Below are 26,529 nucleotides of genomic sequence, written 5' to 3'. Positions count from 1 at the left end.
TGACTATTTTTTACTTGTTTATCGTGTCATATGTGCCTTCGTCCATGTGGCCACTTGATAACAGTGGATTCTTGGGGAAAAAAAAAAAACTGCCATGATGGTACAAAAAAAGTTGGTTAGTGTCTGAACAGGCCATTATTGAGCGAAATCCATTATTGTGAGGTCCGATATTATAAGGCACCACTGTAATAACATAAAAAAAAGTCTTTTTGAAAATGGTGGAGGTGCAGAGCAGAAGTGTTTCTGAATGTGATCCATAAAGACCAGTATTCATCAGGCAAAGCAGGATGGATGCACAGTAAATAAAGGCAAGATGTAAATGTCCAAACAGTTTTACCTTGTCATGGACAACAAACAGTGGCCAGTGAGATGCCATGCCTCGTGTGTTGAGGAGGGACTAAGCTGTGGACCAATCCTCAACTGTCCAACATTCCAGACATTTTTTAAGGAAACAATTTTGTCCTTGCTCCAAGTAATGAAGGTGGAATTCATATTACAAGGAAAAATGGTGAACATTCACCTAAAGTACCGAAAAATTATTACTAAAAGGAAAGAAAAAAATTTGTCGTCTAAACAGTTTTGAAGGAAGATCACACATTCATAGATCATGATCTGCTAAAGTGTAGAGGCAACATTCTCATTTGCATGTCTGAGGGATGCTGGTATCAGGCAGACATTTTTCTTTCATTTGCCAATTACTAAAAGAAACAACATCAGACTTTAACTCCTGAAGAAAGTCATATGTCACAGAGAGTCATGGTCTACCATCAAGAAGTATTTGCTTGTTTTCTGAAAGCATCCCCTCTTCTTAGGGATCTGCCCTTCCAGAAAATGTTATCTATAAAGGTGGTGATAATTTTGTTGCACCCACTTGTGGAGCTTCATGGACATTGAGAAATTAATAACAGGGTGGGTCAGATTCACCATTAGAGACATGAGCTCAACACATGACACCCACCACTCCAACACATTACCAGATAGGCCATGATGACTAACAAGGCCAAGTGATTCTTGCTCCATCTTAACTGTCCTGTTGCTATATATTCCCCAAGGGCAATATGGTAACTACCAAACCCTGACTAAGCCCACATCTGCCCCTAAATGTGTTATTCATTCCATTGGGCACCAGATATTCCAGAAAAGAGGTGCCATGGGTTAAGTAGTTTGCTTCCTGGTGTTATGGTGACATTGCCACAAAACAATGAGGGTGAGGGAACACTTCACAAGGATGACATTGGCATGAACAATACCTTACATAGTATACTCTCAAGAGTCATCAACACCATCATTCAGTCTAGTGTCCTTACTTTACCTTGCACGGCTGAACCACTTATGAGCGTCTTCTACTTGTGAGTGATTTCTTCAGTAATATCTATTTTTGTTATGTCTTCCAAATATCAACTTTTTTAGTCTCATCCCAACTAATTCCTACCCTGAAGCTAAGGAACTGCCACAAGCAGACTTGATGGCTTTGGCAGCTCCCCTTATTTTCCTATATTCTGACATTCTTCTGAGTGAGTGCCCTCCTTGCTCCCTAAGGCTGTGCACAACTCGTCCCAGCAAACACTTTGGTAGTGATATAAAAGGATTGCTGTGCAGGATTAAATCATCCACTTGATAACTGGCACTACTGCATCACACTCATAATCTTTATATTTACAAAGTAAATGCATTACATTCCTCAAAACAATAAATAATACTATTCATAAATAAAATCTCCCATTTCCCTCTTGCTCTCTTAACGATGTTACAATGCTTGTTTTCAAAAGTACTATATTATATAATCTTACTTCTATGATATTAAGATTTGTACAACACTTCACAGATATCAAGTTAGGTAATGATTATCTGGATTCTTTGGACTGCTTTGCCTACAGACACAAGCTGTAAACTGGCAGGCAGCAAACAAATCCCCATTCCATTGCCTTCACCTCCACCATACTTTGACTGGCACAGTCACTTTGTCATTTCAGAACCATATATGGCTGATGTGTACTATCCAAAGTATCTACCAAAAATAAATAAGGATATTGGTTTAAATACAGCTAATTTGATAGACATGTATGAGGGCATCAGCCAATTAAATCATTATATTTTGATCCATGCCAAAATTATACTGCACCGACTCTGAGCACACTTGAAAATATTCCAATACTTGCCTGTGGATCTATAAACACTGTAACTCAACCATGATTATGCATCCAATCACTAGACCTAGACATCTAGTCCTTACAATGATTGGTAAATAAGTACTGGTGAGATCCTGCATCAAGCTATAACACTTATTGTTTTTATCTCTGATGATGATACTGTAATGATGACAACACTAATACTGCAGTGATAGCAGTAATAATAGTATAGGTATCCAGTTGACGAGAAAAAAACATTCTTTGTTCATACTTTACAACACAATACATCATCCACTTCATGTGCAATGAATGTTTCTCTTAAGTCCTCTTCCTACAAACTCCACAGTACACATCTTCATCTACTGATACATTTCTCCCTTCCTGCTTCCTTACTCTAGTTCTTCTCTTTCCATACTCAAGAAAGCTTTTCTTTCACAGTTGTATCAATTGCTGGTCTTATTATAAACTGTACTTGTTTTGAAACCTGTTCCTAAGTAACCTCAAGGTATAATAATGACCATGAAGAAAGATATGTTCCTTACTTCACTCTTAAATATTTTTCAAGAGCAATCTCCTTTCATTAGCTTTAGATATACTCACTTAAGAAACTCAACCAAATTGCCAACTCACAATACATTCCTAATCTAATCTCAAAATTTTTGTGTTCCCAGAACTTTCCATTGCTCTGACTACAGAAAGATATCCAAATCCTAGGCTTGTCTCATTCACACTCCTTCACCTGCTGTCCACATTCCATTGTCACGTCCCACCATTACATACAAAATAAGACCTCAAAGTTCTCTTCATGCTATTACTTATCATTCCACACTTCAGCAAGCTCAATAGTTCTAATATTGTTTCCTTTTGTAAATTTAGCATTACTCTCATCTATGAATTAAGGTAGAGATATATTCAATGACAATCCTGTATCTTTTTAAGCTCTCTCATGCCACATATTAATATGTACACAATATAAAATAAATTCCTGAAAGAAACAAGAAGATAAATACTATAACAGCTTGAATTACATAAATTTCTACCTAAAATTATTGAGTTAGCTGGCGGTAAATTCACGCCTTATACTGCATCTCACACCAGGGCACCTGAAACAGTATATGGGCAATCATTTGGCACAATACAGCACATAGTATACAATAAAATAAGCACCACAACCCAACTCTCTAGCAGGGATTAGAAATGGACCAGTGATAATGTCTTCTTAATATGATCCTCAAGTAAACCATCAACCCTTTCACTATCACACTGTCTGTTTCCTTATATTCCACATATTGTTCATAATGAAGGTGGTACACAAGATCAAGCTGCACATGCACTATGACTATTATTTACTCTGATGGTACCAATGGTTGATTTCAGGGAAAGGAAATGATTGTCATAATGAATGGGTTAATGAAATAATCACAATTACACAGTCAGGTTCATAAGGAGTGTGGAGTGTCTAAGTCTTCCAGTGCTCTCTTCCACTGGAACTTGAAACACAGATTTATAAGTCCTGTCTACCCTCACCAACATGACAATCAGGTTCTTGAGTTCATTGTGCACTGCAAATTATCTGCTCAGTTATGTCCCTTTAACGTGATTACTTACATTGCCTGAAATATAAGTCAGGATGTGACACATGTGATTGAAGCATTTGGGAATCTGAGAACATGGGCACCATTTCTCAGCTGTCTACTTTTGTAAGGAAACCAGCATTGCAAATGGAAATAAAGTAAATAATTTGTGCTGGGTAAATTTTTGGATATTTTACCCACTTCTTGCTTGGCAGATTTGTGTTTGGTGAGGCAGACAGTACTCCCACAATATCAAACGCAGATCATTCTTAAAGTAATTAGTTAAATTTTCTTGTTTTAGCAATGCATGCATACACAGCAAAGCACACAACTAGACCATTAATGGAATGCTTTCATGGCTTCATGTTTGTTGAAGAATTACGATAATAAAAAGTGAGGCATGAGTCTGAGGCCTTACAAACAATCTGTTAATGTGAAATACACTGAAAAATCCCATTGATTGAATAATAGGAGACAAGAAAAAGCTAAATTACCCCTTAGCTTCTGACAAAAACACCTTAAATAGACAACAAATAACAAAAGCTGCCTCTAATTTCAGATTGTAGCATAACAGAACACAAACATTAAAAGAGCCGAATTAACACTCACTCTGGAAAAATCCCACACTGAATGAATAATACAAAATAGAAACTAAACAATGGCACCTGGCAGTAAGTAAGGCTGTAGACACCTTAAATGCACAATATATAATTCTGCTTCTAATTTCAGGTTGCAGCATAATGGGGAACCCCAAAACATAATACCAGCTGAATTTAGCCCCACCTGCCTAACTCAAACAACCTGTAATGATACTACACCTCTATACTACACTATCTTTGGCACAGTTTAGCAGGAATGCCAGAGCAGCCATAAGCAGCTCACAGTCTGGAGCCCACACAGTCACTTCCAAGGTCAGGTTTGATGTACTCGAAGGAAGCCATGGTCCCCTCATACAGCAGACCCAAGTCCAGGTCTGTCAGGTTGGCTGAAATGTGGGTTACCATGATTTCAGTTCGTTTTGTGATAAAAAGTGTTAATAAAAGGACTTGTAATTGCAGAATTTCATGTTGCAGAAAAAAAGCGTATGTTATTACAATGTGCGCAGCATTAATTTCTTTCTGGTTACACTTCAGGATAATAGTTTCACATTCAGATCATCAAACTGAAAAAGCATATAGAGCTTTTTTTAACAAATTTAGTTTGCTGGATCTCAAGATGTGATTGCTGTCCTGAAATATAACCAGATATAAGAGAATGCTACATATAACTATGACAAAGCATCAACATTTTCCACTGAAACAAAGCAGTACATTTATGTACAGTCCTATCCAAGATGACCAATCCTACAGGAAGTCAACACATCATGCAGGGACAGCACAGAATGCCTGACTTCTGATCTTTCTAAGATTTCTGATTGGGGCAGAGAAAACTTAGTAGTCTTCAATACCTCAAAAAGTCAATTTCTTCATCTACCAACTCAACACAACCTTCCACACAACTATCCCCTCTTCTTCAATGACACTCAACTGTCTCCCTCTTCTACACTGAATATCCACAGTCTGTCCTTTACTCATAATCTAAACTGGAAACTTCACATCTCATCTCTTGGTAAAACAGTTTCTATGAAGTTACACATTCTGAGGTGTCTCCGACAGTTTTTCTCGCCTTTCCAACTGCTAACTCGGTACAAGAGACTTATCCGCTCTTGTATAGAGTACTCTTCACAAGTTTGTAAGGTTCCACTCACATATTTTCATTAGATTGGATGGAATCAAAAACTTTCCATCTCATCAACTCTAACTGACTGTCTTCAGTCTCTTTCTCACCAATGGAATGTTGCATCTCTTGCTATCTTCTACGACTTTTTCACGCTAACTACTCTTCTGATCTTTCTAACTGCATGCTTTCATTACTCCTGCAGCCTTGCTGCACAAGGCTTTCTTCTTTCTGTCACCTATATTCTGTCCATCTCTTTAATACAAGAGTTAACCAGTACTCAATCATTCAAACCTTTCTTTTTCTGGTAAACTCTGAAATTCCCTGCCTGCTTCTGTATTTCCATCTTCCTATGATTTGAGAGTAGCTGAATGTGAGAAGGTCAGTGCAATAAATCAAGAATTGAAAGAGGAGATTCTGGAAATAAGGAAGCAAAATGACATTCTAAAAACCACATGCCAAAATTATGAAAGCTCTTTAAAGAGCTTGCAGGATAAAGAGCAGGACAGGATTACAGACAGGGCAGAAGGTGGTATAGGTGATAAATTGAAAGAACTAAGAAATTAATGGAAACAGGAGTAAAAAGAGGAAAAGTCAAATTTTCAGAAGTGGTAAGGAGAAAATTTCAGGAGAACACAAAAGTCGCTGTAATAAAAGTTATCAAGGAAAAGGAAAGAGTTGGTGCGGGATTATGTGGACAAGAAAAAAAAGCTTTGTGATTTATGGGATGAGGGAAAAGAAAAATCTAAATAATTTCACAAGAGAACGTGAAGAAAGGGAAATGGCCAAAACGATTATCAAACGAGTACAAGACAGCACACACGAATTTGACCAGGAGGTGGAGGAAGTGATTAGGCTGGGAAGGTACAATGAATGGAGTAAGAGACCAATGAAGGTGAAAATGAGATCTCAAGTGGCTGTAGAGGAAATTATGGCTAGAAAAGGGAAGCTGGCCGATGATGTCGATCAAAAGGATATATGGATAAAAAGAGATATGAATTTAGAGGAAAGAGAAAAGGAAAATGTGCTAAGAAGTGAAGCTAAGAAAAAAAAAAAAAAAACAAGAAAAGGACAGAGATAGAGAAGAAGAATTTTTACTGGAGGGTTCTGGATATGGACTAAAGAAAAGGTATCTAGGGAAGAAAGAGGAGGTCGTGGAGGAAGCAATAAATTAAGAGTGACTTATACTAAAACAGATGGTTTGTTATCAGGGATATTGGAAGTTCGGGATTATATGAAAGAGAAAAAATCAAATGTAATGTGCATCATTGAAACAAAACTGAAAAAAAGAGATCCATGTCAACTTTAAAGAGGAGGGATATAATGCCTGGAGGAGGGACAGAAAGGATAAAGGGGGAGAAGGAGTGCTGATAATGGTTCGTGACAATATATGTGTGGAGGATGTGCAATATGGTGAGGACAAAGTGGAAGTAATGGGAGTAACAATCAGAACAGAAGATTTGAAGAAAAGAAAAATTATAGTTACATATGTTCCACCAAAGACTAATACATGGGGATCAGAAGAGCATAAAGATATGCAAAGAGAGGTGATAAAGTGCCTAGATAACATGATAAGAAGAGATAGAAGAATACTATTAGTTGGAGACTTTAACTGTAAAAAAAAATAAACTGGAGAGACGGAAGTAATGGATAATGCTGGGCAGTGGAGTGAGAAAGTGTTACAGTTGACTATGGTTAATACTTGTTACTTGTTACTTGGAGTGTTTGTTCAAGGCTCCGCTCCACTGCGAAGCAGCGCTCAGCAGAGCCTCCCTCAAAAGCAACTAGCATCTATAATTGTCTTTGATTTTCATGCCATTAAAATCATAAACTTCCTTGAACAAATATGTCTTCAATTTCTTTTTGAAGATATCAATCCTGGCACAACCTTTGATATCACTCGGCAGTTTATTGTAAATCCTTGGTGCGCATCTTGCAAATGCTCGACATCCCATGTCAAGGTTATTTCTTGGCTCATGTAGTCTGTATGGGTCTGCATCGTGTCTCAGCTCCATTGTAGTGTCATGGTGGAATGTTTCCAGTAGGTTCCTCAAGTACTCAGGTTTTCCAGACTGTACTGTAATGCCTGATGAGTCATAACACTAATCTTGTACTCAATTTGTGCTTTAATTGGCAGCCAATGCAGATCTATCAATACAGGTGTTATCCTCTAACGAGGAGACGCCTATAATCAGTCTGGCAGCTCTGTTCATGACAAGCTGTAAGTCTTTTAAGAGATACTTAGGCAGTCCATAATACAGAGAATTGCAGTAATCCAGTTTGCTTATCACATGATTATGAACCAGCATCTTCGTAGTTTTCTCATCCAAGTATTTTCTGACAAAACCTATATTTTTCAGATGGTATCTTGCCGTCTTAACCACCTGCCGTATTTGATCTTTCATAGATAAATGTCGGTCCAATAATACTCCTAGATCCTTCACTGTATCACGAACACCCAAACTGTTACCATCAATATATAATGTGGACATATCAATCCTCTTAAAGTCCTTATTCTTACCCACTATCAAACATTCAGTCTTGTTTTGATTAAGTTTCAACTGCTTGGATTCCATTCATCTACCAACATCATCCATAATAAGTTTTATTTTTCCTTCAACATTATCTATATTGTTCAAGGTCATGTAAAACTGTGTGTCATCAGCAAACAGTTTGAAGTCAATGTCATGTTTTCTTAGTATGTGTGATAGTTCAATAGTATATATACAGAACAGAATAGGACCTAAAACACTGCCTTAGGGTACTCCTCTTTCTAAAATCTTCTTGTCTGAAAAAGATTTACCAATTTGAACACACTATTGCCTGTTTGCAAGATAACTTTCTAAATATGTTAGTGCATCTCCATCAATACCCACAGACCTGCAATCTAAAAGAAGCAATCTGTGAACAACTGTGTCAAATGCTGCACTTAAGTCCAGTAAAATTAGCAAACCACATTTTCCTTCATCCATCAGGATTATCAGATCATTGATAACTGAGCATAAAGCTGTCTCAGTCGAATAAAGTTTTCTATAAGCTGACTGATTATCTGGTAAAGCCTGCACTACTTTCAAATGGTCGAGTAATTGGTTTAATACAGCACTTTCAATAATCTTCGATAAAAGGTCAAATTAGATACAAGTCTAAAGGAACTCAAGCACTGCATATCGATTTTACCCTTTACAATGGGCTTTATCAATGCCATTTTTTCAGAGACAGGAAAGGTATTGTTCATGAAGCTACTGTTTATAATCAGTTTAAAAATTTCCAGAATTTCACAGAACTTTTCACTCTGAATAATATCACTAATAGGTAATGGGTCATTATTGCAGTAGGTTATGTTAACTTTATGTACAATCTCCTTTACTTCATCCACACTTATTGCTTAAAGGAGAGTAGCTTAGCCCGAGGCGTTGGCATACTCACGGGTATTTCAAGCTCCTCATTTCTAAAACACTCCACAATCGACTTTATCTTTTGATCAAAGAAGTCAAGGAACATATTTGCAAGCACAGTGTCATTAAACCCCTCAGGCAACTTATTTATTCTCCTGTTACCTGTCAAATTATCCAGTATCTTATATAATCTACTAATGTTAGACCGTGACTCTAATGACTTCTGTCTATAGTACTGACACTTTCTCCTCTGTACAAGTTTGTTTAGCCTGTTTCTCATGTCCATATATTCCCTTCTTGCCTCTTCTGTTCGTAGTCTATGCCACCTTTTTTCTTTCTTACCTATGGAAATTTCAGTATTAAACCAAGGTGCATGATCTCTAATCTTAATATCCTTTTCATGAAGTGGACACATTTCGTTGTATTCTTTTTTCATGTTGCCATTATATAATTCAGACAAACAAGATTCACATTTCTCAACTGCTACTCTTCCATGAGTACACACATCATCCTTTCTTAAATGAATGGCCTGTGACACTTCAGCTATCAGCGGCCGCTCATGGTCAAAATAATTTTTCCTATGAAACACTAATCGCTTAGTGTACGTAGTTTCTTTTTTACAAGATATTTGAAAAATAACCATCCTGTGCACCAGTGAAATCCTGCAGATTTCCTCAACATTTTCTTCTCGAACAAGATTATGATCTGAGTCACAGAAGACCAAGTCAATTACATGTCCACCAGCAGATGTTGCTTTTTCTACTTTATTGTCTAAATTAAAGGATTTCATCATATCTTGAAACTCCCTCACTATATAGTTTTCTTGTTCATTCATTCTTATATCAAAATCTCCACAAATAAAAATATTAACGCTCACCATATCCAGCAGTTCCAAGTATTTCCTGAAATCGTCAATAAACAACTGGGCACTTAGGCTTGGAGGTCTATAGACCACTATAAACATAGATTTTCTACCACCAAGCTCACAGCTAACTTGCATATGTTCAAAGCTCTCCCATTTTTCTGACTTATCCACCCTAATTTTATTGCATGTTCTAGAAAGTAAAAGACCAACACCACTACCTCTTCCTTCTTTCCTTGGTATGTGCACAAATGTATGAGTGTCGGGTTATTTCTTTAATTTTTGCAGTATCATATTCACTCAGCCATGTTTCAGTCAAAGCAAGAATATCCAGATTCTCGTCATTAATTAAAGTTCTGATTTCTACTGTCTTGTTTCCAACTGACTGAACATTTAATAAACCACATTTCAACATAGAGCTCACAGCATTAGTAGCCATGATCTGTAATATTTCTGATCCTGTCAATCTCACTTTCCAACACAATACAGCAACTATCATTTGCTGAGTGGTCAGTATTCTGTTTCTTAAACCTCACACAGTTTATGCATTTCTTCTCTGTAGATGTGCAATCCTTGGACTTGTGGTTGCCTGTACATTTAAAGCAAATGGAATGCTCACCATTTTTCTTGGCATTGCAGTTTGCCTCAGTATGACCATACCTTTGACAATGGTAACAGATAAGTGCATGACACCTGTCGTGATTCTGCGAACCTAGTAAACTCCCCACTCAAGCTTAATCCTGTCCTGATGCTGATGTAACAGCTGTCTTATCACTGGATCACATTTCATGATGTAATAAACTGTGCCCCCTGCTGCTGGTTTGCAAAAAATATTCTCAATCTTTGACTTGATATCAGGAACTGCTTGAAGGTAGTAATTTCTCGCAATGATTGTATCAATGATACATTCCTTAGTCTCTTTCTTATGGACATTACATAGCATTATCTTGGGTTTAATTTTCTGAACAGATTTAGTTGTCAACTTTTCAACATTCTCCAGTTTCTGGGCTGCCTCATTTCTCAAACTCTCATTGGCAAAATTCATCTCTATTTTTTTGCCATCATTAGCAAACTTTGTATCACTAATTTGCATTCCATCCAAAGCATGAGAAACTTCATTCTTCAGATTTGCTTCAGAATCCTGAGTTACCCCTATAACAAGCAGGTTCTTTTTCATCCTCCTCTTCCTCTTCACGTCCTACCACGGCATGGAATGTTCTGAGTCAGCAGAATTCAGCGACCCAGTAACTCCCACCCAGCCTTCTGTTGCCTCATCGACCTTGATACAATGGACCAGTGGGTGGAGGGGTCAACAAGGTACAGGGGAGAAGAAGAACCATTGTTGCTTGACCTAGTTTTCACAAAGAAACCAGAGTCCCCTCCAATCATACAATACCTTAGTCCAATGGGGAAAAGTGATCATGTGACATTAGAGATGCAAATGCAGGAAGAAGATGAGATAAGATACAGAGAGGACTATAAAGGAGAGAGATTAAATTATGGAAGAGCAGATTTTGAAAAATTAAGGAGTTATCTTGCTGATATTGAGTGGAGTAATATTATATGCAGGAAGACTGTACAAGAGAAATATGACATTCTTACAGAAATACAATGAAGGAGTAAAAAAAGTTTGTTCCTGTTTATAGAGTTCAGAAAAAAATACATGTTTGGTACAATGCTAGATGCTTACAAGCAAAAAAGGCAAAGGATAAAGCGTGGAAGAAACTTTTAAAGCAAGGAAATGACTATAATAGTCAGCAATACAAAGACACTAGAAATGAGTAAGGATACTAGGTCTGAGTAAGGAGAGAGGAAGAAAGAAAGTTTGAGAAAGATGTAGTGGATAAAAGCAAGGATGAACCAAAACTTTTCTACAAGTTTATAAACGGCAAAACAAAGAATAAGGAAACAATTGAAAAAATAATTAAAGAAGGAAAGACATACCAAACAGAGAAAGAAATGTGTGAAATAATGAATGAGAGCTTCAAAACAATATTCACTGAAGATGACTTCACAGAACCTAATAGGACATAAGATTGCCAAGGATTACAAGAAATTGCAGTGCACAAAAAGGATACTGAAAGATTACTGGACAAGTTGGAAGTCAAAAGAGCAATGGGGCCAGATGGTGTATCAGGCTGGGTGTTAAAAGAATGTAAAGACCAGTTACTGGAGCCAATTTGGGAAATAATTAAAAGTTCAATAAATGAAGGGAAAGTTCCACTAGAGTGGAAGAAAGCCAATGTAGTACCGATATTTAAAGGAGGAAAGGCAACAGAACCACTAAACTACAGACCAGTGTCACTTACAAGTGTCGTAGGGAAGTTATGTGAAATAATTATCAAAGAAAAATGTGTTAAATTTCTAGAAGAGGAGGAAGTCATATCGAACAGACAATTTGGGTTCAGGACAGGGTGGTCATATGTATCAAACTTATTAAGCTTCTACTCCAGGGTTATTGCAGGACTTGAAAACAGAGATGGATGGGTAAACACAGTATACCTGGACATTAAAAAGGCATTTGATAAAGTCCCTCATGGAAGACTTCTTTGGAAACTAGAGAACATAGGAGGAATGCGTGGAATCTTGCACAAATGGACAAGAGATTATTTGAAGGATAGAAATGAGAACTGTGATCAGAGAGAGATACATACTCATCTTGGAGTAAAGTAACTAGCTGGGTGCCACAAGGGTCAGTGTTAGCCCCCATTATGTTTCAAGTTTATGTAAACGACTATCACATTGGGGTAAAAATCTATATGAATTTATTCGCTGATGATGCAAAGTTGCTAAAAGTTATCAAAACCAGAGAGGACTGTATACTGCTACAGGAAGATCTAAACAAGATCTATGAATGGAGCAAGAAGTGGAAATTGGAGTTTAATGCCAAGAAATGTCACATAATGGAACTAGGAAAGAGTAAGAGAAGACCAGTATGGAACTATCTGATGGGAGAGGAGCAAATAACAAAGACTAAAGAGGAAAAAGATCTTGGAGTGATCATACAAGAAAATCTGAGCCCTGATAAACACATAAACAAGATGTATGGACTATCATATAGGATGTTGACTAATATAAGAGTGGCATTTCATTACATGGATAAAGATATGATGAAAAAAATCATCACAAGCATGATACGCCCAAGGCTGGAATATGCAGCAGTGGTATGGTCTCCGAGTTCGAAAAAAGATACAGTAAAAGTCCTTAAATCTGGAACCTTATAATCAGGAAAACTTGAAAGGCTGAGTTAAATATGTAAAAAGTAAGAAATAAAAGTAATAAATATATAATAATAATAGCCGAAACCGAAAATGTCATCACCAACATTGAGTTTAACACAAACTCGTAAGAGAATAATATTTGGAGGTATTATCTGCGTGGGTGGTCCAGCTGGTGTACGCTCGATGCTGGTGACGTGATTGGCTGGCGTATGATGTTGGAGGCCTTCCTTTCTTTTTGTTTCCCTTTATCAGACATCAGTAAATGTTTTATGTTATGAAATGTGTTTTGTATTATACTTAAAATTATTTTATAAAGTGTGACATAAGTATTGTGGACCGTATACATATTATGTGGGGTACAGTACAGTACAGTACAGTAGCAATCCCTGTAAGATGTTATGACAGTACTACAAAGAGATAAAGCAAGTTGAGGTTAGTTTAGTGGGGTTTACATAGTACCCTCAAGATTTTAATCTTACTTTCAGCCTTATTATCTTACAATCCGGAAAATCCTAGAATCCGGAATGCCCGCCCGGATCCCCATGACTTTCGGATTTCAGGACTTTTACTGTATAAGAAAACTGGAAAGGATACAGAAGATTGCTACAAAGATGGTGCTGGAATTAAAGGACCTCACATATGAAGAACGACTGAAGGAAAAGGAACTGCCAACCTTACAAGATAGAAGAGAATGTGGGGACCTAATAACAATGTATAAGATAGTAAATTATATTGAAAAGATAGACAAAGAAGACCTGGTGCTGTTGGTGGAAGAAGATGGAAGGACAAGAGGACATGAAAAGAAGATCAGGATGAGGCAGTGTGTGAAGGATGTTGGAAAATACAGTTTTCCACACAGAACGGTGGAAAAATGGAATGAATTGGATAAAGGATTTGTTGCAGCACATATTGTGCATAACTTTACTAAGTAAATACATACACACACACACATACACAGTGGAGTTCCACAAGGGTCAGTGCTGGGTCCCATCATGTTTTTATTTATGTTAATGATATGCCAATAGGAATTGACAGTTACATGAACATGTTTGCGGATGATACTAAAATTAAGAGGACACAGAGAGCTTAGCTCGGGCCCTGTAATACACATATAGGTAAATACAAATAGGTAAATATACACACACACACACACACACACACACACACACACTGCGTAGTGTAGTGGTTAGCACACTTGATTTACAATTGAGAGGGCCGGGTTCGAATCTTGGTAAGCGGCGAGGCAAATGGGCAAGTCTCTTAATGTGTGGCCCCAGTTCACCTAGCAGTAAATAGGTACGGAATGTAACTCGAAGGGTTGTGGCCTCGCTTCCCCGGTGTGTGGAGTGTGTTATGTGGTCTCAGTCCTATCCGAAGATTGGTCTATGAGCTCTGAGCTCGCTCCGTAATGGGGAAGACTGGCTAGGTGACCAGCAGACGACCGAGGAGGTGGTGAATCACTCACACACACACACACACAAACTTATTGAGGAACATAAGAGTGGCGTTCGTATATTTAGATGAAGAAATGATGAAGAAAATAATTACTGCAATGATAAGACCGAGGCTTGAATATGCAACAATACAGTGGGCTCTGAACTTAAAGAAACACATAAGGAAACTAGAGAAAGTACAGAGGGCTGCAACAAAAATGGTGCCTGACTTAAGAGATTTGACTTATGAAGACAGACTGAAAAGAATGCAACTTCCGACCCTGGAAAACAGAAGAGAAAGGGGAGACCTGATAGCAATATACAGAGTGATGATTGGCATGGAAAAAATGGATAGGGAAGATCTGTGTATGTGGAATGAAAGAATGTCGAGAGGGCATGGGAAAAAACTAAAATGGCCACTTATAGGAGAGATGTGAAAAATATAGCTTCCCTCATAGAAGGGTGGAAGCATGGAATAGTTTAGACGTGGAAGTGGTCAACGCAAGGAATATTCATGATTTTAAGAAAAAGCTGGACATTAATAGATATGGAGACGGGACAACACGAGCATAGCTCTTTTCCCGTATGTTACAATTAGGTAAATACAATTAGGTAAATACACACACACACACACACACACACACATTCGAGAGACACGGTTGAGAGCAGACGCACTGGCGCAGTTCCGACGATCAGCTGATCTTCACTACACCTGTTGTATAGTATTTACAGTGGCCTGGGCAGGTAGTGTGGACTCATTTTTTTTTTCTCTCTTCATGAAATCAATTATTAAAGAATAATGAGTGAAAAAGATAATCCATCCAAATGCAGACATGAAAATAGAGAAGGGGCTGATGATGACTATGACGGTGAGGGAGAACAGCAGATTCAAGGGTTCGATGACGACAACTTCACTACTTAAGAGAGTGTTCAATATTGAATGTAAACTAGATAAACTGATAAAGGAGAAGATGGAAATGAAAGAGAATAAAGAACAGGAAATGGAGTTTATAAGACTGAGAGAAAGGATAAGAAAAGTGGAAGAAAATGAAGCTAGGCTAAGAGCGGAAAACAAAGAACTAAAAAAGGAAGTAGCTAACTACAAGAAGCAGATGGAAGAAGGACTCGGTAAAGCCGAGAAAGAAAAGGAGAAGCTGAAAGATTTAGTAAACAAGGAAGAGGAAAGAGTACAGAACGTGATTAAAAAAAAAGTACAAGCATGGAGAGTCCCAGATAAGAAAGATAAGGCCGATTTTCAGGAGGTGATTCAAGAACAACTTAAAGAAAAAGAAGAAAATATGACAAACAAAATGATAGGAGTCCTCAAGACAAAAGAAAATCTAGTTAGAGAAATTGCAGAAAAAAAGAAGAGTGTAGTCGTATTTGGAATAAAAGAAAAAAATATAAAATATAGACCAAAAAGAGAAAAGAAGAAATGAAATCAGTCAAAGACCTACTGAAGAATCTTAATGACGAAGATAGGCAGAACTTGGAAGAGGAAGTAGAAGAAATAAACAGAATGGGACCATATCAAGAAGGAAAAACGAGACCAATTAAAATATTACTAAAATCACAAGCAGCAACAGAAGAAATATTATATAGAACAACAAAACTTAGAGAAACAGAAGGCTGCAAGGATATCTATATAAAGAAAAATAGAAATGAGGAAGAAAGGAAGAGATACAATGAACTGGCAGCAGCAGTAAGGGAAAAGAATAATGAAAGGTCAGAAGAGGAGAAGAAGGCATTTTTTTGGAGAATTCTAGGAGACAGGATAAGGAAATGGTATATAAACGAGAAAGAAGAGAAAAAAGTGGAACAAGTTTAACTAAAAATGATAAAGGCAAAAGACTAAAAATGATGTATACGAACATAGACGGGGTTTTATCAAGTAAATTAGAATTAAGAGATTACATAAGGAAAGAAAATCCAGATATTATATGCCTGGCTGAAACAAAACTAAATGAGGAAATCAAAATAGTCTTGGATAATAGGTATAATGTATGGAGAAGAGACAGAGTGGGTAAAGGAGGAGGAGGAGTCATGATAATGTTAAGGAAGGAGATAGTGATCAATCAAGTGGAATGTGGGAAGGAAAAGCAGAAGTATTGTATATTAAGATGCATATTAATAAAAAAGAGTTAACAATCATTGTAACACATGTGCCACCAAAAACAAATTCATGGACCAATCAAGAATATAAAGACATGATAGATGACACAATAAGGAGTCTAATGAGAATCGTTAAAGAAAGGAGAAAAGTGATATTAGTAGGAGATTTCAACTGTAAAGAAGTGGACTGGGAAAATTATGAAAGTGGTATGGGGGAAGAAGCCTGGGGAGAAAGATTCTTAAACCTAATGATAGACAATATGATGGACCAGAGAGTAAAGGAATACACAAGATTCAGAGGAAACGACGAGCCGGCCAGATTGGACCTAGTTTTTACAAGGGGTATACAAATGAATGACGATATAAGATATAAGTGCCCATTGGGAAAGAGTGACCATGTAATATTAGAAATAGATATAGAAGAAGGAAAGGAAGATAGAGATGATTCATACAAAGGAGACCGATTAAATTACAGAAAGGCTGATATTGAGAATCTCAAGAACTATTTTAAAAACGTAGACTGGGAAGAGATGGAAAACTCAAGAGACAATGCAAGACAAATATAACTTATTTTTGGAAATATACAAAACAGGAGTCAGGGAATATGTCCCAAAATATAGACCAAAAGAAGAAGGAAAGAAAGATTGGTTTAATGCAAGGTGTGCCAAGGCAAAGGAGAAAAGAGGTGGAGCATGGAAAAGTTATAAAGACAAATAGCCAGAAGGACGGTCTTGTGAACAGCTATTCTAGAATAGTTGATAGATAAATTTGACTGCATTTATGACAAAGTGAAACTGTGCAGAAGTTATAAAGCAAAAGGATTGTGAAATACTGCAAGAAGACCTAAATAAGATCTGGGAATGGAGTAAGAAGTGGGAAGTGGAATTCAATGTGAACAAAAGCCATGTCATGGAAATGGGAAAGAGTGAAAGACGACCTGTGGGAATCTATAAGATGGGAGATGGTGTAGAACTGGAGAAAGTCAAAAGGAAAAGGACTTAGGAGTGACGATGGAAGAAAACAATCAACCAGTAAGCCATATTGATAGAATTTTAGAGAAACATATAATTTGCTGAGGAATATTGGAGTAGCATTTCACTACATGGACAAAGAAATGATGAAGAAATTGATAAATACTATAATAAGACCTAGATTGGAATATGCAGGAGTAGTGTGGACCCCTCATAAAAGAAACACATAAGAAAATTGGAGGCTACAAAAATGGCTACAAAATGGTCCCAGAACTTGAAGGGATGACATATGAGGAGAGACTAAAGGCTATGGATCTACCCACCTTGGAACAAAGAAGGGAGAGAGGAGACCTGATATAAGTCTATAAATTGATCAACGGAATGGACCAAGTGAATAATGAGAAACTGATCTTGAGAGAAGAATATGACACCAAGTACAAGATCGCATAGTAAAAAGCTGAGAAAAGGAAGATGTCTGAGAGATATTAAAAAATATAGTTTCCCGCAGAGATGTATTGAGACGTGGAACAGTTTAGATGAAGAAGTAGTGTCTGCAAAGAGTGTGCACACTTTTAAAGTAAGATTGGATAAGTGTAGATATGGAGACGGGGCCACACGAGCATAAAGCCCAGGCCCTGTAAAACTACAACTAGGTAAAATACAACTAGGTAAATACACACACACACACACACACACACACTCGCCGTCGCTGAGAGAGGACTGCTCGTCTCTGGCTGCGGACGGGAAGAAATGAAAATTTCTATGGTGTTACAGGGCCCGGGTACCTCTGAGTTAGTGTCCTGTTGATGTCCTACTGTCGCATAGTGTTGAAAGGGAAGGATATGGAGAGTGGTCCCTGCGATGAGAGTGTGGGCGGTGATTGTTTTGGCCGTAATCAGCTAATGATAACAAACATGGCGGCTACCCCTAGACAACCCAAGGATTTTGAAGGTTTCGTAACTACTCCAAGAGGACTGGAGAAATTAGATATGGATGCAAGAATCCAGGCACTGGAAATTAAGTTCTAAACATTTTGTCCATAGAAGAAAAACTGGATAGAGTTATAGCCGAGAATGATTCGTTCAAAAAAGAGAAGATCTATTTGTTAACGATAGCGAATAAAGAGCTATTGAAGGAAAAAGTAGAGATGGAGAAAGAAAACCAACAACTAAGGAAACAATGTGAAGAGATGAAGGCTAAACTCCTAGAAATGGAGATGAAAATATCCGAAGGGGACTTGAGGAAGGAGGAATGCCTTAATCTAATTGATGCTAGGATGAAAGAAGTGAACCATGAACATCAGGAGGTACAAAGGTCTTTTAGGGAGATAGTGAAAAAGCAGGAAGAGGAAAATAAAATTATTACGAAGAGTGAAATTTTAAAGGCACTAAAGGAAAATGAGTATGTGGTGAGAGATATCGCTGAAAAGAAAAAAATGTGTGATCATAACAGGATTGAGGGAGGAAACTAACAGAAACTGGCAGGATAGGAGGAATAAGGAAAGTGACAGGATTAAGTCTTTACTGAATAAGATCTCTGCAGAGGAAGAGGACCTATATGTTGAGGTAGAAGAAAGTGTGAAATTGGGAGCTTTTGAGGAAGGCAAGAATAGACCATTAAAATTGAAATTCAAGTCTCAGGTGGCAGCTGAGGCCTTGTTGAGGAGGGCTTGGAAACTTAAGGACACGGAGGAAACCAAAACAATTTACATAGGAAGAAATATGTCACAGGATGAGCGAATGAAAATGAAAGAGCTTGTAACTGGTGAAAGAGAGGAACGACGAAAGAACAGAGGAGGAAAAGACCAAGTTTTTTTGGAGGATGAGAAATGGGAGGCTAAAGAAGTGGTGGATAAAACAGGCGGAATAGACATTACATGGAAGAAAGAGACTAGGAATGGAATACAAGTGACTTACATGAATATAGATGGATTTCTGTCTAAGAGGCTAGAATGTATGGATTACCTAAGAAATAATGAACTGGACATAATGTGTGTAGTGTAAACAAAGCTAAGGCCCGAAATAAAGCTAGACTGGTTTGTTGTAAAACACTACAAAGTATGGAGAAATGATAGAAAAATAAAGGAGGTGGTGGTATAATGGTTCTTACTAAGGAAGATCTGATAGCGAAGGAGGTGAACTATAGTAAGAGAAATGAGGAAGTGATAAGTATGCTTATAACAGATGGCAAGAGGGACATTAATATTATAACAGTATGCATACCACCCAGAACCAGTGCTTGGGAATATGAACAGTACCAAATGGTGATGAGAAATACTCTAGACAGAATGAAGCAAGAACTCATCAGAAAGGATAGAGTGATGATAGTCGGAGACTTTAATTGTAAATAAATAGTGTGGGAAGACTACGAAGTGGTGAACGGTGGTGAGTGGGCAGAGGAATTGTTAAAGGTAGCAACAAATAACTTGATGACACAGTAGGTGAGATCACCGACAAGGTGCAGGGGACAAGATGTTGCAGCAAGGTTGAATTTGGTATTTACCTGGGGCATCTCTCTAAAAGAGGAAATTGAACATAAATGTCCCTTGGGGAAAAGTGATCATAATGTCCTAAGCTTTGAGCTGGATACGGAATTAAGCACGAATAAGATTGTGGAACGCAGGGAGGAAAAGTTAAATTATATTAGGGCAAATTATAACCATATAAGAGAGTTCTTTAATGAAATTGACTGGTCCGTGGTATACCAGGAAAGGGATATGCAATTGAAATACGATAAATTTATGGATTTGTATAACTCTGCTGTGAAAAAGTTTGTGCCATATTACAGAAAGAGGACTTTAAATAATAAACAGTGGTTTAATAGAAATTGTGAAGAAGCAAAAAAGAACAAAGAAAAGGCATGGAAGAAACTTAAGAAAAACAGTGATGTATTATCAAGAGAAGTTTACAAAACAGCAAGGAATAGATATGTTGAAGTAAGGAGAACAGCACAGAAGGAATATGAACAGAGGGTGGTGGAAAACTGTGATAGTGACCCAAAAATGTTTTATAAATTCATAAATGGAAAACTAAATATAAGGGAGGCAATAGTAAAGGTAAAAATGGGAAGAAGTATATGAGGATGCTGGAGATATAGCTGAAATTTTGAATGACAACTTTTGCAAAGTGTTTACAAAGGAGGAGCATTTTATGGGAGGAAGGCCTACGGAAATAAAGCAAATGCAGGACATCATGGTTACTAAGGAAGATGTAAGGAAAATTATAAGTAATCTGGATATTAATGAATCAATGGGGCCTGATGGCATATCTGGAAGGTTGCTAAATGAATGTAAGGATCAATTGTTGAACCCTATATTTAATATTGTGGAAACCTCCATACGAACAGGATTAGTCCCGAAAGAGTGGAAAAGAGCTGACATTGTGCCTATATACAAGAATGGTAGTAGGATGGAACCGCTAAATTATAGACCAGTATCGTTAACTAGTATATTGTGCAAGGTATGTGAAGAAGTAATTAAAGCTAAGTGGAGTGAGTATCTAGAAAGTGAAAACATTCTGAGTGAAAGACAGTTTGGTTTCAGAAAAGGAAAATCGTGCGTATCCAATTTATTATGTTTTTATTCAAGAGTGACTGACATACTACAACATAGAGAGGGATGGATGGGTGGATGCTATCTACCTGGACTTGAGAAAGGCCTTTGATAAAGTACCACACAATAGACTAATGTGGAAACTAAAGAAGATTGGAGGAGTAAATGATAAACTAGCAAAATGGATGGAAAATTACTTAGTGGGAAGAGAAATGAGAACAGTGGTGAGAGGAAGGAAGTCCGAGTGGAAGAAGGTAACCAGTGGAGTTCCACAAGGGTCAGTGCTTGGTCCCATCATGTTTTTTATTTATGTTAATGATATTCCAGTAGGAATTGACAGTTACATGAACATGTTTGCGGATGATACTAAAATTATGAGGAGAGTAAAGAATGTGGAAGATTGTAACAAGTTACAGGAAGATCTTGATAAAATATATGAGTGGAGTAAGGAGTGGCAGATGGAATTTAATATAGACAAGACCCATGTTATGAAAATGGGAAGTAGATACAGACCAAACTGGGATTACAGGCTGGGTGATGAGAAAATTAAAGAGACCAATGAGGAGAAAGACTTAGGAGTAACCGTGCAAAACACTTTGTCACCGGAGAAACACATTAACAAGATTTTTGGGAAAACATATAACATGCTTCAAAATATTGGCCTTGCATTCCACTACCAAGATGAAGGAATGATGAAGAAGATATTATGTACCTTAATAAGACCCCAGTTAGAATATGCAGCTTGTGTCTGGTCACCGCATATGAAGAAAAATGTGAAGGTAGAAAGGGTACAGAGGCTGGCAAACAAGGATGGTACCAGGACTCAGGGAGTTAGACTATGAGGAAAGACTGAGGAAGCTGGGGCTGACCACATTAGAAGAGAGAAGAACAAGAGGAGACATGATAACTATGTATAAATTTGTGAACAGGATTGACATTCTGGACAGAGAGTTGATAAAGGTGACCACAAGTAATCATCTCCGAGGACATGGAAAAAAGCTAATAAAAAGACATCTGTGTAAATGACGTGAGAAAATACAGTTTCCCGCATCGTAGCATTGATAAGTGGAATAAAATGAGCAGTGACGTCGTTGATGCGGTGTGTGTCAATCAGATGAAAGAGAGATATGACAGGAATGGACAAGGAGACAGGACACAGAGAGCTTAGCTCGGGCCCTGTAATACACAAATAGGTAAATACACACACCATTCACACTCTTAGCCATGGTGGCTCCTGATTCAAGAGAGCAGTCTCATGTAAACTGTACTACACCCCTGGAGCTTAGGCATGGCAAAGTTGACCACACATTTCCACAGCAATTAAGGTGTGACAGCATACACTGGTTCAACCCTGTTCCTTCATAATAAGACTTTTCCTTATTCTAGGCAAATAAACTAATTAAACATTACAAATAAAACATTACTCTAATAAATTATAAAAGTTATAAATACATTTCAGTGTTGATATTGGTCTCACCTTTGGCAGTCAGGAGATCAAGAAATGTGTCATACGGAGAGAGTCTGTCCGATGTTGGGAATGCTGAGAGTCCTGGGGTGAGACAGAGCAAGTGCTAGTTAGCTGCTGTGCACAATGGAGTTGTAATGAATGACACTAAGCTGATGTGTGAGGCTGCTATTTGGGACAGATTTCAAATGAAGACTATAGTTTTCTTGACACAGCAATTAATTACTGGAATGTACTGACTGAGGAAGTTGTGTGTGAAAGGAGTATTATTCATAGCTGTAGAGATCATGAAAGATGGATTATTATGATTGTGACTCAATCCTGTGAAGATAAAAAGTAGGTAAGAATAATCAGGTAAGAACACACACATATGAGGCTTACAGAACTTGCTGTTTCTAAAAAAGTTAAGTTACAAAGACTTCAAACTTTGTGAATTCACATAAGTTTTCAAATTATGAATGAAACAGTTTTGTCTGTTTTGATACACGTTCTTGTACTAAATATGCAGTGGTGCCTCGCGATAACGGAGACTTCAGGGGAGAGGGGTTGTCTGTTACCGCGAACTGTCTGTTACTGAGTGCAGTTTAGTTGCGAGACCCTTCAACACCCCTTTTCACTTTTTCCGTGGTTTATTCTCTTTAAATGATGCAAAAAAATCATTTGATCCATCTTCTTCTGCACTCAATGTTCATTATTATTTAAGAAGTGTATAGTAATAAAAATTATTCCAACCAAGAATAGATGAATTAAAATATAGCTTCCCATTTGGTGAGATGGCACATTTCCATGTGATCCAGTAGTATCTTTAACAAGCATTTAATGATTGCATGAAAGACATTGCTGAGGTGACAAGGGAGGAGAGGAAGACAATGGATTGTCAAAGTCAGAGTAGACTACCTTTAAGCTATTGCCACCTCCCTATAGAGTATGGACTTGCCTCCTTTCTCTAATGCTGCTCCACCTCCTTACCTGTCTTTCTTTCTCTCTCTCCATTTTCTATATAAATAGGTGTTTCCAAAATTACTTCAGAAATCTTTCTAACTTTTGTTCCACATTGCAATCGTGTGTGTTCTCTTTGGAAAAGTGTTTCCCCATACTGGTAATACTGAAAACACATATCGATATTAGAATATACTGGATACTGGTGCACATCTTTACACATCCGAGTGCCCAATACATCATAGGCCTGCACCTTATGCAGTCTTGCTATAGAGTATTACCCTGCAGCAAACTCACCATATGGCTATCTTCACAGCCAATCTAAGGCACTAATCTGCAACATAAACAAGTACTTCTTGGAGAGAGAGAGAGAGAGAGAGAGAGAGAGAGAGAGAGAGAGAGAGAGAGAGAGAGAGAGAGAGAGAGAGAGAGAGAGAGAGAGAGAGAGAGAGAGAGAGAGAGAGAGAGAGAGAGAGAGCATGGCAGCTGTGTTGTTTTGTTTACATTGCTCTTGCCAAGCCCCTCCCACCACCCCTAGCACTGTGCTGATGAAACACTTTGCTCATTATGTTATTTACAAGAAGAGCTGGTCCACTTCATGCTCAATTATTCTGTCAAAAAAAAAGAAAAATTAAATTGTAGATCTCCAAAGACCAGCAAATGAAGACAAAAAGTGATTAGAGAGACTTAATCTTACCGTTTATTGTCTACAGTATGCTGGTCAGCCGTAGTGCTCTCTCTTTCTCTCTGAGTGGCAGTGTCTTTATCCTCACTTGCCCAACAACATTCAAACAGAAATGCAAAACTAGCATTTCACTTTGGCAGGCCACAGGTACAGCCAACCAGGGACCACAAATCACCATGAGTGTCATTCCAGTGATCCCTACAGTCAAGCAATCGCCTCTCTCTACCTTATTACAAGTTTTGTAAATCATAGACGAACAAAATGAGTTACCTAGCATGCCTTTTTTTGGCTTGTTTATCATGTCATATGTGTATTTGTTCCTGCGGCTAGTTGGGAACTATGAATTCATGGGGGAAAAAAGCTGCCATAATGGTCCCACAAAATAAAAATGGTTAAGTTAGGTTAGTCCAGTCCGTTATTGAGTGAAATCCATTACTGTCAGGTCCGTTATTGCAAGACACCACTGTATTTACAAAAACACTCTACAAATGTAGGGAGAAGAATAAAACTTGTGGTGTGGCAGGTTCAGCTTCTGTGGTAAGGTGACTGGCTAACTGAAGTCACTGACTAATCAGATGACATAGCAAGAGCAGCTCACAGTCAATACAACAACACATGGGGAAACAGCCAACAAGTTGAGATGTTGTCTTTCCATCTCTACTCAACAATTTAGCTTTTGCTGGAAAGCACTACAGAAAGATGCAGCAGATTTGTTTGTGACATTTTTTAATGATGTAACAACTGTATATCACTAAAGTATATATATTATGACTTGTATTGGTTTTTGTGTATGTTTTTTTATGGCTTATTACCATGATTTGTTCTATGTAATAAAATATGAATCTATCTATCTTATGTTCTACCATTTCCCTAGTTATGGAAATAGCTTACATCTTCTCACTCTATTCTGCTTTAAAATACTGTTCATTATCTGGCATCTTCAACATGGTTTACTGAGTGCAGACAGTTAAAACAAATTTTTGTTCATAATTTTACTTATCTTCTCCCAAAACTAACCAGCTCCCCATCAGTTGCCTTTAAAGGACCTATTTCTTCTCTATTTTTCATCCCTGAGAATCCATCTTTGCTACCTACAATTTATAATTGCTTTTAGCTTTCCTCATTAACCTCTTATCTGATTTAATTACTTTGTTACAATGTGGCCTTAAAACCTTATCTCCTGCTTTTTATCTCCTACACATATTTCACTTTAGTACTAAGAAGTGTTTTAATCTATCTGTCATCCACTTAGGATCATTCCTTTGTGGTTTTATTGTTCTACATGGAATGTTAGCTACCTGGCCAGTATGTAATCTATCAACAAAATATACACCTCATCATTCACTTCCCCTAGTCCCCTCTCTTCTTCACTCTCAATCTCCCTAACCTCACCTCTCCCATCTCAGCATGACCTGACTCAGACTGCACTTCAATTAGCATTCTCTCACCCTTCTGTCTGTCATTTCTCTCTGACCGAGCCTTCTCTCCCTCACCTCCATTCTAGGTCTTACCCTGACCTTCCCTCTGTGCCCATTGCCAGTCAACTCCCTGAAGATACCTTTTCAATCCCTCAAATTCTGCTCTCCTAAAGTGAAGTACTTTTCTATCGGTTTTGCTTCTGAAAACTTCATGCCATTTAATTTTATACGTAATTTCACTGTGGTTGCTGTCACCTAGCTAGCCACCAATATCAACCTGTGTAACTGCTTCCTCCCTGATTATTAGTATTAAAGCTAGAAAATTATTCCCCCTTGTGGGATTCTAAGATTACCCATTTAAAAAAATTATCCTGAATAATTAAGAAATTCCTCTGCTTCACTATTGTCCACCATCAAGCTCCAATCAATATTCCTATAATTGAAAAAGCTCACTGCAAATACCTGACTGTACCTGGCTGCTCCATTTATTTCCTGCCATAATGGGAAGTTGATTTAAATTGTAAAATTTGGTGGCCTGTACACTAAACCCATTACTATTGATTGTGATCCTTCCACCCATAGAGACTATGTTCTGCTATATGTCTTAATTCTACTGATAATGTAACATTGCAATGTGTCCTTAATGGACAGCACTACACATCCCCCTTTCCTGATTTACTTGTCCTTATGAAATAGTGTATAACCACCAATTTTAACCTCCAAATTAAATACAGTGGAGACTCAATACTCAAATGTCTTAATAGTCAAACTTTTCAAAACTCAAACACAAAAGTTTGACTTGATAGGTAACTCTCAATTTACATGTGTTTGATTTATGTGTTTTTGTTACAACGCGACCAAAAAAATATTAATTAATTTAATTTGTGCAATCAGTTTCCTTATACGTCATTTGGCCCAACCGCATTTTCAAACTGAGCGCCAGATGCAATTTCAAACTGTGTGCCAGAGAGTTCCGCAGCTGGCCAATAGGTGGGAGCTCCGGGACCGGATCCAAGAAGCAGGTTGTCGTCTGTGTTGGTACAGACAACCTCCTTAGCA

At 37.7% G+C, this 26,529-nt stretch overlaps 1 protein-coding gene across 1 annotated transcript in view; it reads right to left on the bottom strand.

Annotated features, from left to right (window-relative positions):
* Nucleotides 1-645: 645 nt before the first annotated feature.
* Nucleotides 646-26,529, bottom strand: part of LOC123515621 (protein pigeon-like) — a 99,579-nt gene continuing 73,695 nt past the window's right edge. Inside the window, exons 19-20 of the mRNA XM_045274411.1 lie at nucleotides 22,441-22,512; nucleotides 646-4,688 (exon numbers count right to left, since the gene is read on the bottom strand). Of these exons, the coding sequence (XP_045130346.1) occupies nucleotides 4,582-4,688; nucleotides 22,441-22,512 (179 nt within the window). The 3' untranslated portion in view covers nucleotides 646-4,581. The remainder of the gene's footprint in view (nucleotides 4,689-22,440; nucleotides 22,513-26,529) is intronic.

This window comes from Portunus trituberculatus, chromosome 39, assembly GCF_017591435.1.
Source record: "Portunus trituberculatus isolate SZX2019 chromosome 39, ASM1759143v1, whole genome shotgun sequence".
Classification (NCBI taxonomy): Eukaryota; Metazoa; Arthropoda; class Malacostraca; order Decapoda; family Portunidae; genus Portunus; species Portunus trituberculatus.
The sequence above is the reverse complement of the archived record's forward strand: the minus strand, read 5'-3'. Positions and strand labels throughout refer to the sequence as shown.